We start from the raw sequence: 16,680 nt of genomic DNA, 5'->3' as shown, positions 1-16,680 counted from the left end.
TTTTGCTGATTTAATAAGCCCACCACTTAGCAGTGTTTAGCAAACAACACATAAATGGTTTTTACACAAAGAAGTTCACACTGTATCAGGAAGAGTATTAGACAAGTATCAAGAAATAGTAAAGTTGCTTCTCTACTTCTGTAGTACAGTCCAGCATAGGCCCTAGAAAGGAACTAGCATCATATCAGCCATCTTTTCTCCCTTATGGAAATACAAGTAGCCATGAATATAGTAAAAAATTCCTATTCCATTTCTGTCTCCCAAAGCAGAGCAATCTAAGACTAGACTCAGTCAAGCTTTATCCAAGAAAGCTTTGTTGAAAAAGGAAACTTATTTACCTGCCAGGAAAATAAGTCCTTCTTTAACCTGGAGCAGGTAACATACTGCTAACTCTGAAAGGCAAATGCACACAACAATCTTACCAGGGCAAAAATTCTTATTCCTACAGTTTCATCATACATACCTGATTGCTGGAATGCCTTTTTAAAAAATCAGTGTTATTTTGGAAAAGGACCACACAGTATTACATTTTTCCAACTTAGTATAACTGCAGAAGGTAAGTTCTTCTCTAAGCCATTGCTGTATAGGATATGTATTTGAGATATAATTGAGGCTCTAATTTCTGTCAAAACATAATCTATATCTCCTAAACAACAATAACTGTGCTTACTTCAAACAATAAAATCTGCTAAAATATCAAGTGTTATTTTGTAAGAACTAAGTACTACCAAGATGGCTATTTTTAGTGTCATTCTTGAGTTAAACAGTCTTCAAACAAAAGTTACTTCTACATATTCAGTTAAAAGTTAAGAGCAGAAAAGAGTTAAGAAGGACAAGTTAAAGTGCAACAAACAAACAAACCCTAAAATAGTAAAATTTTAAATTTTATTTAGCGATAAATAGAGCTCTTACATTACAAGTAGTCCCTATCTTATATTACAAACAAAAATATATTCCAGACGAATTTAAGACCAAAATCTATTAATGCAAACATAAAAACAGTTGAAGAAAATAAAAAAGAATTAGTTTATAATCCTGGGGTAGAAAAGGCCATTTTAAGATACAAATGTCTAAACCATAAAGAAAAAACTGGTCAAAATAAAAGCTTTTAAAATCATAAACAAAGTAATAAGTCAACAAGAAAAAGAGTAGGAAAAATGTTGGTACATATACAGAAAGAATATCCAGAATTGTAAATAATTTCTACAAGTTTTCATGAAAAAGACAAGTCAACAGGAGGGCAGAGATCTTTACCTATTTTGGTCCCTGTCATATCTCCAGCACTTGGCAGGTAGTAGTCACTCAATAAATATTCATTAATGAATAAATATGAACAAGCAATTATAAATTGCCAATGAACACTTAGAATTTTCCTCATAAAAGATGTAAAAATATCTAGTATTGGTGAAGTGGTAGTGAAAAAGCTGTCTTAAAGTTTTTGGGTTTTTTTATCCTCAGCCAATGATGTTTATTTACTGATTTTAGAGAAAGAGAAAGGGAGAGAGAGAGAGGGAAAGGGAAGGGGAGAGAGACGGGGAGAGAGACAGAGGCAGAGACAGAGGCAGAGAGACATCAATGTGAAAGAGAAACATCAATTGGTTGCCTCCTGTACGAGCCCAGACCAGGGATCGGACGCTCAACCTAGGTATGTGCCCTGATCAGGAATTGAACCCACAATCTATTTGGTGTACAGGACAACACTCCAACCAATGAAGCCACCCAGCGAGGGCAGAGCTGTCTTATATACAGTGAGCTGAGATGTAAAGCGGTACTGCATTCTTGAACACAATATGACATTATGCATTAAGTTTAAAAATGTGGATATTGTTCAATTCCAAAATTCTACTTCTAGATATCCATCCCAGAGAAACACTTATACAGTACTTGTATACAATGAAAATGCATATAGGTAGTAACTATAGCACAGTTTATAAAGGAAAAAAATTAAGTTAAATGTACATCAATAGAAAAATAGTTTACTAAACAGCAATGGGGTCCTGGCCAGGTAGCTCAGTTGGTTAGAACGTTGTCCCAATTCACTAAGGTTGTGTGTTCCATTCCCAGTCAGGGCACATATAAGAATCAACCAATGAGTACATTAATAAATGGGACAACAAATCTATGTCTCTGTCTCTCTCTCTCCCTCACCTTCCTCTCTCTCTCTCAAATCAGTAAGTAAAAAAATATTTTTAACTTTAATGAAAATAAACAAACAACAATAGTACTGACTTTGGAAATCAATTCAGCAGTTAAAAAAAAGATATATATATATATATGTACTAGTATGTAAAAAGCTCCAAGACATGTTCTTAAATAAAAAAACAACCTGCATCTCTGGCTGGTGTGGCTCAGTGGACTGAACGCTGGCCTGCGAACCAAAGGGTCACCGGTTTGGTTCCCATTCAGGGCACATGCCTGGGTTGTGGGCCAGGTCCCCATTCGGGGATGAGCTAGAGGCAACCACACACTGATGTTTTGCTCCCTCTTTCTCCCTCCCTTCCCTTCTCTCTAAAAATAAATCTTTAAAAAAAAGCAACCTTGAAAATAATGTCTATGTAATATGCTTTTATTTATGTATAAATTATAAAACTATAAATTTCTCTATGTACAAACATATATATTAAGTCAGAGAAAAAGTCAAGAAAGACTAGTCGAGAGTAAAAGTCACCTCTGGGAAGGGAATGAGACTGGCTGAGGGTCAAGAAAGGACTGTTTTCCTAGACTGAATTATTTTACAAAGCATATCTGCAAGTATTATTTGTGTAATTAAAAACAATTTTTTAAACAAAAGAACACAGGTGATTTGCCTTGGGGTGGTGAACACAAAATGCAATTACAGGTGATGTATTTACTATAGACAGAGAAGGAAAACTCTGACTCCAAAAAACCTCCGCTGCCTTGCGGCATACCTCTTCAGGGGAAAGGCTAAGGGACTAAACCCCGACACAAAATCCGGAGCCGGAGTCCCTAAGGCGGTTTGACGTTGTAGTCAACACCGGCAACTCCTGCGGCGCACCTGAAGCCAAGCTGTATTGACTCCGTCTTTCCCTTGGACCCTTCAGCTGCGAAGAGAGGGGGGGTCTGCTGCATGGGCAACAGCAGACCCTCCATATCACCCTGCCCAGGCTCTGTAGCTTCAGCTTCACTGGAGAGGACACTCCAGCGTCATCGCAAGATGTCGATTCAACATGGGAGGAGACACTGTCACTCCCGAGTCGGACTGCACAGCCATTCTCGGCGGTGCAGATAGACTCTTAAGAAGCTACACCATCGTCTCTCGAGACGGACGGCTGCCGACGACGACGACGACGACGATTTACTATAGAACTGCACACCTAAAATCTATATAACTTTATTAACCAATGTCACCCCAATAAATTTAATTTTATAAGAAAATAAATAATGAAAAATGAAAACACAAGAGATTAGAAATAAAGACAGTATGAAATAGTCATTTCTAGTGAGTAGGAAAGTGAACTTACTAGAGGAATGTTTAACACTGCTAGGCAATACTGATGATGCATATGAGGTTGACGATTATGAATTTGATCTGCCTGGTTTTCTGATTTCTCTAGCAACTGTCATCTCCAAGGATGCAGACAGCTAAAAAGGCAGATGGTTAGGTTCAACTAGTGCATCACTCAGTTACAGAAGCAGCAGAAGGCAGCTCTGGCTGAATTAAACAGAAAAAAAATTTACAGACAGGATTGGTTTTAAGGTAGCTTTCAGAGCAAAGAACCTGCTTCAGTGTTACACAGCTAAAAACACCACCCAAAATTATATACAGAATGAGCTTTGGAAAGATGTGTTTGCTAATGCCAAGCAGGAGATGCCACAGTTTAGGCTGCACCATTATAGTTCTGGATAACAGGTGCCACACTAACAGCACCCCCACTGCTGACCATGTAACTGGATCATACTGCTGGAGGCCGACACTACATGGGGATTTGCTGATAATGGATTTTGAGATCCAAAAGTTTGCACAGAGTGGTCTTAGCAGCAGCCTTGGTGCAATAGTAGTTGAAGCAGATTTCACACAGGTGTTTGGTCAGAGAAATAGGGGGCTGGCAGTGTGGCAAAGCCTCCCACTGTTGCTGTAGGCAGTGCTGTATCTCACTAATCCCGAAGGTATCACAGCCTAGCATAGCCTTACACAAGTTAATTACTCTCTTTGAAACTAAGTTTTCTCATCTGTAAAATAGTAATATTCATCCGATAGTTATTCCAATTAAATGAGATGAGAGAGACAGACAGACAGACAGACACGAGGTATTCAGTCAGTAAATGGTGACCTTAAGTGAAGAGTTACACCTGAAGCCAAAAGGAGAGTTTCCAAGAAAATGCAGACACAGTATCTAATCTTTTAGATTGATCAAAAGGGTTCACACTGGAACACTGCAGGAGATAAGTTTGTACGGAAGATGAAACTAGTTCTAGTCTCACGTTACTTAACTTTCAATGAAGTCTTGCAGTATTCAGAAAGACTTTATGGAAAAGCCTGATTTATAGTCAGAGAAATTCCACTAGCAGCTCTAAAACCTCTGTACCCTTCCTAAGCTAAGGTTCTAAGCTAAGAAAAACTAGGTGCCCCAAGCAGATACATTTTCACTTGAAAAAGAAAACAGGAAATCACCAGCTATTAATGCAGTGCCCAAGAAGGAAAACGGTTAATTGAATTGTTACAGAATATAGCTGGGGATGTGGGGGACAGAAATGTCTTAAGTTATTTATTTTCCTCAAAATAGTTTTAGGCTTAGAACTGTTACAGAAGAAATTTCAATCCACCACTTTCTCCTCTGCTCACTCAGCTCTCACCAAATCTCAGGCTATAGGCCATTCAGACTATAAAAAGCTCCTACAAATTTCATAGAAACCTGATCAAGCTTACTGAGCCTCTCATTGGGTAAATGGAATTTCGGTTCCTCTAATTGTGCACACCACCTGAACACAATAGCAGGGCCGTAAACGCAGGCAACGGCCAGGTTGTTCTCTCATCCACCTCAGCTGTACCTCTCTAAATTACTTAAACAAGAACCACCAGAAAGAAATCGCATATTCTTTATAAATTCAACTTGGCCACAGTCTGAATAAAGACGCCAACAAATCCTTTTTTTCCTTTCATTGTGGGCAAGGGGAACACTTTAAAGAGAATAATACACTAAAGAAACTTACTCTTTTTCATGACCTATCCATTTCTTGAATTAACTGGACATTAAGGACCTAAGTTTTTCCTCAGAACATCAGGTACACAATTCCAACTTCAGCTCTGAGCAACCTCCTGAAACAGCTCTTAATGTTCCATCTTTCTCAGTCAGGTCCAAGAAGAATAGAATTCACAAATTATAATAGAAAAAAGAGGGCTGCTTCCTCAGAAGTTTCATGCATGTTCACATAAATATTTGGTAAGACCATTAAACAAGCTCAATAAATAAAAAGAAACTACCTGTTAGTGAAATAAAAGCATCTACAAAAAATACACAGATTAAGATTCAATCTGAGTTTTGAAGACAAATATTTCAATTGAAAAGCAACTGAGTTTGGGCTTTGAAATCAGGCAGATTAGAGTTCTGTCAGCTCCACCACATTACTAAATGTGTAACCTTGAGACAAATTCCTTAATTTCCTCAACCCTCAATAAAACAAGGATAACCCTATCTATGAGAGCTCTTAGAAGGATTAAATAAAATAGTATATGTAAAGCTCTAATGCCTGGTACATAGCAGGAATATATAACAGTATGCTTCCCCTTTCTAACTTGTAAAAAGTTTAATTAGAGATTGATTCATAAAGAAGGTAAGACTTAAACAACAGGGACAAATTGTTATCTGGACAGGAAGAGGAAGCATATTCCTTAGGTATTCCATATTTATTTATAATGAAAAAATAATTATGAGTAGTAAATTATTAATCTGAAAATGCATTACTGAGCTTAACATGCTTTTCTCTATATAAGATGCTCTTCTTCCTCTCTTCTAATTTTACAACTTTTTGAGGTTCTACATCTGTAGTTTTTTTCCCCCATCCTCTTCCTAAAGCCCTCACTCAGACCCTTGTCTGGTTTTGAGACCACCTAAAGCTTAAACCAGACACACGTAACTTAAGAGTTCCTAAGTATTCTCCAAGACCTCTGGGAGAAGACCAGAACCAAGCGTCTAAGAAGTTAGAAAGAATCAGTGTGGCATAAAGGAAAGGACATGGGCTTTGGAAACAAGCAAAGGTTTAAGACCAAGGTTTAAGTCCAACAACCTCTACCACTTTCTAGACGTATAACCTTGGGCAAGGCACTTTTACCTCTCTGGACCTCATTTCCTTATTTGTAAAGTGGAGATAATGCCACCTGTATCTCAGTGTGCTGTTGTCAGGATTAGAAAAACACTTACAATTCTTGCATATATAATAAAAGGCCAATTAATGCTAATTATCATTAAGGTTAATATGCCGATTACTTCACTGAACATTTTGCATGGCTGTACTTTCCTAACTAGCAAAAGAAGCCATATTGCTTCCATGTTCCCATGCCTAGATCCAAAAAATTCCACTAAAATAACCCATAATTAACCAAGTCAAGATTGCTGACAGAATTCAGGCAAGAAAGCCCTAACATGGCTCAACTCAGTCTCTGCTGACAGCAACAAAGCCAGTGCAAAGTAGATACTTTTAGCAAAAAAGAAAAAAAAAAGAAAAAATCCCCTTGAACACGGTCATTACCCATACTGATGTAAGAACAAACTAGTTACGGTTCTTGGTTCACAGCCTTACTTGTCAGAAAGTTTTAACTTTTCTGAAATAAATCCTCTTCTGCCTTGTTTTCCCTACTGTGCTGTGACATTCCTATAACAACCCCATTTTTAAGAACATAGGGAAGAAATCCTCTCAACCTGACCACTCCATTCACTGGGGAACTACTCTTCCCATTTCACCAATCACTTGTTACAGAGATTTTTGGTTTGTTGGATTCACTTAATGTGAGCTTATGAAGAAAAACTTTATATACAAATATATCAGAGCCACAACGACCAGATCTGATCCCCAGAGCATCAAAAATTACACAATGTAACTTGTGCCAAGGACAAGAAGTGACTGAGTAACCTGTACACCCTATGTTCATTCTAATCAACTACTGCAGTTGGGAATTCTGGATCTTGTAAAAAGTGTATTTCCTCTGTGTGGCTGAGCAGAGTAACAGAACTAAGAAAAATGAAGACAGATACATGAACGGAGTAAGGGAAACCATTAATGGAAATGTGACTTAAGATAAATAAACCTGTATGGGACAGTTACAAAATTAAAGCAACAGTCACCAATTACATTGCTAAAGGCAGCTATTTCAATTCCTAAGTACCCCAGTCTCTCCCTACACTATATAAAAGCAGAAGGGAGTCAAGGTCAGAATGATTAAATAAACAATCTAAGAATCAACGAAGGCTCAACATATCAAAATATCACACTGTAGTACCTTGGTAAGGTGACTTTCGTCATGAGGAGAGCAGGGCAGTCTCATGAACTTATTTATCTTAACCAATTCAATATCAAGAAAGTTAAAGATTCTGTCTCCAGAAAGTAGCTTGGCAATGCCTTTTAAGTTGTGTAATATAGCTGCATCCTTGCCCAGAGTTGTACCCGCTTAACTTCCAGCAGAGAAGTTATTTTTTTGGTAGCAATTAACATTGCCAGGCAAGCTCGGCCCTGTCTTCCATAGCCTTGAGGTGCTGAGTAAATCTAGAATCATGGAAACTACATTCTGATGCTGGGAAAACAGTAAGAAGGTGGCTTGGCAACAAAAAGAATGGTCAACAAGCACACCTAGAATTAAGAAAGAAGGCTGATAGGCTGGCCTGTGATTTTTAAATTTCTTTATATAGAATCTATTGAATCTTGTGTACCTTTCAGAGGAGGTCATGGTGGCATGCACTTAAGCTAAAATGGGAGGAGGAATAAAATAAAATGAATTCTTAATAACAATAGCTATTATTTTTAAAGCCACTACTATATGTGCCAAATTCAATGCTAAAGCCCTCTCAAATATTTCTAATCCTCGATCATATTAATGTCCTCATTTTATAAAAACGGAAACTAAGATTTAGAGAATTTGTAAATTACCCAAAAGCTACTTAGTTGGGGGGTACCAGGATTCAAACCAGGTCTGCCTGACAGTAAAGTCCCTTGTTCCAAAAACAATTTGTTAAACACTCTTACCCTTAAGAGATCAAATCAAATTACAGACTTTATACAAAAAAGATCCTTAATCACGGGGCAAGATTTGGTCAAAGTTATAAAGCAAATGAACCAGTCAGAAACATGTTTTAGATTTCCAGGCTCATATATAGGCACCTTTCCTTCTGTATTTCCTCCCAGAGAAGTTTCATACTGCAAACAGGGAGACAGCCCTAAAGCATCATTACACATTTCTTCAAGTCTTGCCTCTGACCTCGTCTGCTAATCACCTACATTTGGGCAGTTAGAATGAAAGGGTCATCTGCTTTATACCTTAATCATGAGGTTATTATAACAAAAGTTAGGCTGGATCCAAGGTTCCAAGTCAGCTGAGTTCTTCACATCATTTTAGCATTCTGATAAAGAATTTAAAATCATTCACAACAGCAAAAAAAGATAAATCACTGTGTTCATTATTGTACTTCAGAAATTAAGAGCCATAATCCTTACTCACATGACCCACATCTCTGTCTTTTCCAATATCTGACTTTTTTTTTGGTGTGTGCTAATTTCGCTTTACGGAGAGGCACACTTAGCATGGCCATTGTTAAGGGTAACAGGGAAGTCTGCTACATCGAGGCATACTCACGCCCTGGCGCTCCAAGGCTCTTCAAAACTAGATCTGAAAGAAGCTGACAGCTGAGACAGAAAGCCGACAATGACAGCCTTTCCCAAAAGTAGAAGCATTTCTTCCTAACATTTCAGATCATAATAAAAGGAACTAATAAAACAATCACTCTCCATACGCAGTCTGTGTGGCCAACTATGGAGCAGAGAGGACAAACCTCTACCGAGAGTGAGGAGAATCTCTCCATTGAAGACGCAGGGATATTGCCGTGACTAGAGTGAAGGGCACAGCGTCAGCCCTGCTCTGTGGAAGCGGCTGACCACAGAAAGGCATCAAGTCATCACCTGCCCAGAAACCAGAGAACCGAGGATGTCAATCAGAGGTAAGTAACTATTGCTTACTCCTCGCTACAATCAGAAAAGATCTTTCTACCCTTATCGCTGGGTGAACTCTCATAAGCGGTAAGGTTTTTCTGTACCACCAGGGTCTTCTCCCCGAGAGTCTGAAAAATAACACGGGGTTATGCTGGGGGTGCAGGCAGGGGCAGTATTAGGTGCCTCTCCTCTCCCTGCCCGTTCCAAGTAGTAGTGGGGCGCGCTACCTCCATGTTATTCATAGCGAAGTACGGCCGCGCCGGCTGGAGTCTTCGCTCCCCAGCAATGGGGGCCGGGTGGGGGCATCTCTGAGAGTGGGTTTAAGGGGAAAAGGGGTCTCTGCTTCCGATAGCAAAAGGGGGGCGTGGAGGGCGGTGCTGCGGTGCCGACAGGATCTGCGTGCGGCTCTCCCTCCCTCCCTCTCTCTCCACGAGAGGCAGCCCGGCCCCAATACCTTCTTGACTGTGCGCGGCGCCTCGGTAACGGTGCCGTCGGGGCTGAGCAGGGCCTCGCCGCCGTCCCGGTGCCGCTGATGCTGGTGATGTGGGTCGCTCCGCTTCATGGCCGACGCCTGAGGCACCTTCCCCGCAGCAGGGCTGAGAGCGGCAGCGGGCCCCGAGCCTGGGCCAGGGGCTGGGGGCCGCTCCGCGGCGGGAGCTGGAGCTTCGGGGTCCCCGCCGCCAGCCGGGGGAGCCATGGCGCTCACGGCCGCCGTGCTCAGTCCCAGTTGCGGCTCCGCCTCGGAGGGGCTCAGGTCCTTCAGGTCCACCTCAGGCACTTTCGCGGCAGTCGCTGCTGACACAACCTGCACCGACATCACCGCCTCCACTGCAACCGCCTGCTCAGACTCCAGCTCCAGCCCGGCCCCGCCTCCCACCTCCCTTTCCCTTCCCTCCCCCATCCCTCCACTCCTCCCTTCCATCGCCTCCGCTCCCACCCCCTGCCTCCGCCCGCCTGCCCGCCTGCCCGCCCGCCAGCCCCGAGCTCCCGCCCCCGCCCCTCCACGCCCCGCCCGGCTTAGGCGCGAGGCGCCACGGAACATGTAGTGCGCTTGCTTCCGGCTGCATGAGGTGAGGAGACCTGGGGACTTCAGCCCCCGACCTACACTGCGCGCTCCGAGAGCGATGCCCACGATGCCCCCTGGGAGTTGTAGTTTCCGTCGCCCTCCTGGGGCAAGTGGGAGTCTGTAGGACAGATCTAGCTCCAGGGCCCGCGACGAACGGAAAGAGTAGCTGACACCATGACGGGGAAGAGGAAGAGAAAGTCTCTTGAGGAATTACGGTTTCCGTGGAGGGAACGCCAAAAACCTTAGGGTTGGGAAGGTGGGGGGAGCAATGACCCGAAAGCGTGAATCTCCTCTGTGTGCACATTTGCGATCACGTGAGCAGGCATTTAAAGGAAAAGCGGCGGCGTCACGTGAGACGAGATCCTTCCTCCGGCTTAAAAGTTGATTGTTTTAACTGCCTCTGTGAAATCAATATTCTGACACCTTTCCAAACTTAAGTAACATTGTTTTTAGAAGGAAGAAAATTCCTGATGTGGCAATTTCTGGGACATTCTGGGTCTGGAAGTTTAAAATCAGTCACAAAAGAAGTTACATATGAGGTCGAAATTTCAAGGCTGCGCAATTTTGCGTTTCTTTAAACGAGGCCAAATCTTTGACCTATTAATTCTACTATGGAAATAATCTGAAATTAAAATAAATCTGTCATTATGGAGGAATGTTAAATACAGTATGCATACTGATTTTTGAGGTCTCATTCTTTAAAGATATATCATTTCCAAATCACAGTAAAAGGAATTTGAATAATTTACTAATTTTGTTTTGTATTATGTGTCTAACTAAAAACTGGTGTCTGACACAAAACAATGACATTTGCAGAATATCATAATATTGTTGTGACGGTACTGAGATTGATTCTTACAAACTCTTAGTATTAAATGGTCACATCCTGATTCTTTATATAGAACATTGGCCCAATAACAAAAAGAACAGCAGCTGGAAAAATACCTTATTCAATTTTCAGAGCTAAAGGGTTAACCATTCCCTCCACTATTTTCTGCAGATAAATTTCCTTTTCATATTGAAGTCCAATGGCAATTAAAGTATTTTTCCAAGCTTCTGTAGAAGAGGATGCTGAAGGCCATCACAGCATACTGCAACATAAGGACTCTTCTGCCCACCAATTCTGATGCATCTCCAAAATATGCTAACAATCTATTATTATTTCTGTCCAGGAGGTTGGATGCCCAGGAGCAGATATAAGCACAGGTACACACAAGCAGTAAGGTTAGAGTCAACAGATTCTGAAAGTTGAAAATGGCAGACATAGGCCAGCAAAGTCCCAGCCACAGCACCCTTTTGAATACTGAATTTTTAAGCTATGAGATATGGCATATTTTTAACTTTCTGTGTACTTTTATGTATTATTTTAATTTTGACATTTATTTTAGGAGGTGTAAGCACAAAGACATGTATGGTGGTTTTATTTTTAATAACAAAAAGGCACCTGAAACTACTTTAATGTCCAATGGTAGGGGAATGGTTACAAACTTTGTTTGCTAAGAATTTTTTTTTAATCGTCACCTGAGGATATGTTTATTGACTTTTTTTTTTTTTTTTTTTTTTTTTTTTTTAGAGATAGAGGAAGAGGCAGAGAGAGAGAGAGAAAATCCATGTGAGAAACATCGATTGGTTGCCTCCCATAGGTGCCCCAACCAGGGATCAAACCTGCAACCTAGGATGTACCCTGACCAGGAATCAAACCAATAACCTTTTGGTGTTTGGGACAATGCTCTAAACCAATTGAGCCACCCAACCAGAGCACCAAGAATTTTTTTTAATGATAGAGGGAAATGAAAGCTTTTGATAACATAATAAACTAAAAAGCAGGACACAAAATTGCACACTCCATGAGATTTTAACTATGTAATACCTGAAAAAAACAAAATACATTAAAGTGTAGTTGACTCTGAGTGATAGATTATGGTAGTTTATTTATTCTCTATTCTGAGAGAAACTGAGGTAAAAGGAATCTTAGAATGGTAGCCCTGACAATTCCAGAGTGCCTCTGGACATCTAGTCTTAGGAGTAACTATCTTTACTCTGGCAAGAAGGAGAGGGAGAGCTCCATCTGTCCTACAGAATCCCACCCACCTTGACCTCCTTCCCTGTGCTACTGCTATCTTGGAAATTGTTCATTTGTGCAGTTGTCCTACCCTAAATGGAGTCTCGTACCCTGGTCTTCATATTTGTGCCTGATGCTACGTAGAGGAAGGCATCTGAGCGCTGATGTTTCTACAAATCCCACAAGTACCAGACACAAGGACTTCTTAAGCTTTCTCTTCACACTCTGGCTTTCAGCATTTCCTTCCTGTTATAAAGAACCAGCCAAGAGCTTCATCCTCCAGCTGTTGGGGCAGAGATTAGCAGCTCTATAACTGATTTCTTTCTTCTCTCTAATGCACAAGGGAGCTGCAGTGCAGCCACCTGGCATGTGTTGGAGCTCATAGGCAGCAGCTGCCTACCTGGACTGCCAGTAGAATTGATTACTAAGAGGATGAATTAATTCTTCAGTGGGATGTGGTTACAACACATAAGGAGTTGGAGCTTTGGAAAGAAACTGATATTCATCCTTTATTTATTCAGGCACTGTTCACTGGTTGGGGTCAAACATCAGGGCACACTCCTCAGCCATTCTTAACTCCATCCCTACCCAGTTGCTGCTTCTGCCATCTTTTTTACTGAGGGACACCAAGCACAGTTAAAGATGGAAATACCATACTGCAACAGGGTAATTAAGCACAAGTTTATGAACTATTTAGTTTATGAAATATTTAGACCATAGGTCTTCTTCCCTCACTTGGCTCATTCAGCTTCCAGGCCCCGGCAGGCAGGAATATATCTTTCATTCAGGAGATTGAAATAACTTCTCTATGTGATCAGGCCAAGAGAGAAAACTTGAACATAGTTAACATGAGAGTTTCATAAGGAAATAGACCAGCTGCCTCACCCTTGATGAAGACCACACCTATGTTCATAGAGTTTCCAGAAAACCATTAATGTCATACTCAAGTACAAGCAGAAAGACAAAGTCATCAGATGTATGAAGAAAACTTATAATATGAAAGACAGAGACCAACACAAGAAAGCAGAAAAAGAATAAATAACTTGGAGGAAACAGAGGCTATGCACAAAGAAAATATCAAGACCAAAAAAATCATTAATATCCTCAGAGACTGATGATATTGTATTGGTGAAGGAATATGCTGTTTCAAAAAGTGAACATTCAGAAAACAAACGAGACCTTTAAAACGAAAGTGTTCTAGATTGCTGCTTGAGCCTGAGTCTCAGCTTCCTGCTTTCCTTCCTGAACAACATGAGCTTCAGCACCTGCTCCAGCTATTGGACCCTGGGCTCTGTGCAGTCGCTCAGTCCCCGGATCCAGCCAGCCAGCAGCGCAGCCAGTATCTGTGCAGGCTTGGGGGGCTCAGGCTCCTGGATCATTGTGTCCCCCTCCACCAGCATGCAGGATGGCTATCGATCTGGGGCAGGGGCTTGGCTGTGGGGATAACAGGGTGTCTGGCTGGCATAGGGAGCGTCCACAAGGAAAAGGAGACTATACAATGCCTGAATGACAGTCAGGCTTCCTACCTGGAGAGGGTGAGAAACCTGGAGGCTTATAATTGGAGACTGAAGAGCAAAATCCAGGAACACTTGGAGTAGAAGGCACCCAGGTCAGAGACTGGGGGCATTATTTAAAGACCATCTAGGACCTGAGTGCCCAGATCTTTGCAAGTTCTGTGAACAATGCCTGCATTGTTGTGCAAATTGACCATGCCCATATTGCTCTGATGACTTCAGAGTCAAGTATGAGATGGAGCTGGCTATGCGCCAGTCTGTGGAGAGTTACATCAATGGGCTTTGAAAGGTCATTGATGACACAAACATCACTGGGCTGCAGCTGGAGACAGAGATTGAGGCTCTCAAGGAGGAGCTGCTCTTCATGAAGAAGAACCACAAGGAGGAAGTAAATGGTCTACATACCAGATTGCCAACTCTGGTTCATTGTGGAATTGGATTCTCAGGACCCCAGCAAGATCATGGTGGACATCCAGGCCCAGTATGATGAGCTGGCTCAGAAGAACCTAGAGGAGCTAGACAAGTACTGGTCCCAGCAGATTGAGGAGAGCACCACAGTGGTCACCTCACAGACTGCTGAGACAGGAGCTGCTGAAATGACACAGAGCTGAGATATACTGTCAGTCCTTGGAGGTCAACCTGGAACAATGAGAAATCTGCAGGCCAGTCTGGAGAAAAGCCTGAGGAATGTGGAGACATGCTATGCGAGGCAGATGGGACAGCTCAACAGGATCCTGCTGCACGCGGAGCCAGAGTTGGCCCAGATTGGGCAGAGGGGTAGTGCCACACCCAGGAGTATGAGGCCCTACTGAACATCAAGGTCTAGCTGGAGGCTGAGGTCACCACCTACTGCTGCCTACTGGAAGAAGGGAAGGACTTCAACTTTGGTCATGCCCTGGACAACAAGCCACTCCATATAATCCATCCAAAAGAACACCACCCCACAGATTTATAAATGGCATAGTGGTTTCTGAGGTCAATGACACCAAAGTTCTGAAGCATTAAAGGCAGCAGAAGTGGGGCACTCCTTGGGGCAGGAGGCCAATAAAAAGTTCAGAGATTAAAAATAATAATAAAATAAAAATAAAATGAAAGCATTCTAGCAGAAAAAATGTAAAACTCTAAACAAAAGGAAAAGAAATAAAAAATAGGAAAGATGCATTTTATCTTTTCTCATATTGTTGAATGGTAATTTGTCTTATGGTTTTATATTTGTGTCTAATGCATGTTATAACATGACAGATTGAACACATGGTGTAGCTAGTTTTCTGGAAAAGCTGGTCTTTTAGGAATTGTTTTTCAGATCGTCATTAAGTTTCTCTCTCAATTCCAAAAAGAAAGAGAGAGAGAGAGAAAGTGAAATAGAGAGCCAGTCCAGGAAGTTGAACATCTGAATGATATGAGTGCCAGAAAGAGGTAAGAAAAAAAATGAGGAGGGGGGAGGTTAACCAAAGAAATAATTTTAAAAATTTCCCCAAATTATAATATCCAGAATGAAAAGGGCCTTTAGGCGCTGATCCTAATACATGAAAATAGACCTGTAATAACATACGGCATATAAAATTTCAAAATTTGGGGACAAAGAGTTCTTCAAATGTCTGGAGTAGGTCAAGGAAACATTTTTACAAAAGCTCAAGAGTCAGAAACATATTGAACTTCTTAAAATTAGTTCTGTAAGCAAGAAGTCAATGCCTTCAAATACTACAGACCCTCTGTTTGCCTTCTGCAAAGAATAAACTGACAGTCAGCTGAGGCTGGGAAGGGCAGCCATCTGTGCAAAGTTAGGTGGGGGATCAGGGATCAATCCTGCTTTTATTTCTACCCTCTGAAGTACCAGCTGCCTTCAATTCAGAGCCTTTTGGTGGTGCTGCAATATACATGTTCCTAACTGTTGACTTAAGATTTTAGTTTTTTCAAGTCTGCTAAATTTACACTCATCATTTTCCTTTCCAGCTTTCAAAGCAGTTACTATGAGCTCCTCCCTGCTCCACCTCTTTTTGTCCTTGTGGGGGAAGAATGAAAAAGAGCTAAATCCTTATCCTCTATATGGGAAGTAGGTTTACAGTTTAGAGTATATGAAAGGTTTATTCTTGTATTATTATTTATTAATTATTATATTGTTTTCCATAGAAACAACTGTAAATCTACTTTTATCCCACTGAATAATGGACTGGAAGGAAACCCACTGAACTCAAAAACAGTTTTTTCTGTCAAGAAAGGGGAAGGTAGGAGGAAAAATGGGACAAGGTATTGGTCAAAGAGGACTTTAGATAAATCTGTTACACTTTTACTTTTTTAAAAATAGGGTGGATGCAAATATGATTAAATTGTTCTTTGTGCTTTTACTGCAAGATTTCTTGGTTGGGGAAATGTGGTACTGGGCCTCCAGCTGCCTCGTAAGGTCTACACTCACGAAAGGTGGGCTCACAGTGCCCTCTAGTGGTCAAAGAGTCTCCATCAACCTCCACAGCCAGACATAAAAAGGTAACATTTCCTCTTTTAAAAGCCTAAATGAACTATCCCATTCCCCACCCTTTACATAAATATTCCCTCTTAAAAGAAAAAGGGATGGAAGGAATGTCCATGGAGATGAAAAGAAGAAAGAAAATTGTTAACATATTCTCTTATTCCGGAAAAGATTAGACAACGCTGATAAATGTTATTGTTTTGAAACTGTTAATAAAGGTTAAAAAGTAGCTATACTACTACTGACAGAAGCAGTGATGGCCAGAATGAGCAAGGTAGCAAGGGACACATGGTGACCAGAGGGAAGATAACATAGGAAACCTGGGTAGAAGGACAAATCAACAGTCAGAACTGAGTGGAAACAGTTGGTATTCAGTCAGGAAGACCTTGGGCCCAGTGTCTGTCACCTACTAGCT

At 41.3% G+C, this 16,680-nt stretch overlaps 1 protein-coding gene across 2 annotated transcripts in view; it reads right to left on the bottom strand.

The window, feature by feature from the left end:
* AHCYL2 (adenosylhomocysteinase like 2) overlaps nt 1-10,019 on the bottom strand; it is a 142,496-nt gene extending 132,477 nt beyond the window's left edge. For both annotated transcript variants that reach the window (XM_090287497.1, XM_090287498.1), the window contains exon 1: nt 9,611-10,019. In XM_090287497.1, the coding sequence (XP_090143623.1) occupies nt 9,611-9,973 (363 nt within the window). In that variant the 5' untranslated portion in view covers nt 9,974-10,019. The remainder of the gene's footprint in view (nt 1-9,610) is intronic.
* Between the last annotated feature and the right edge of the window lie 6,661 nt (nt 10,020-16,680).

This window comes from Furipterus horrens, unplaced genomic scaffold, assembly GCF_987537825.1.
Source record: "Furipterus horrens unplaced genomic scaffold, mFurHor1.1.pri manual_scaffold_9, whole genome shotgun sequence".
NCBI lineage: Eukaryota > Metazoa > Chordata > Mammalia > Chiroptera > Furipteridae > Furipterus > Furipterus horrens.
The sequence above is the reverse complement of the archived record's forward strand: the minus strand, read 5'-3'. Positions and strand labels throughout refer to the sequence as shown.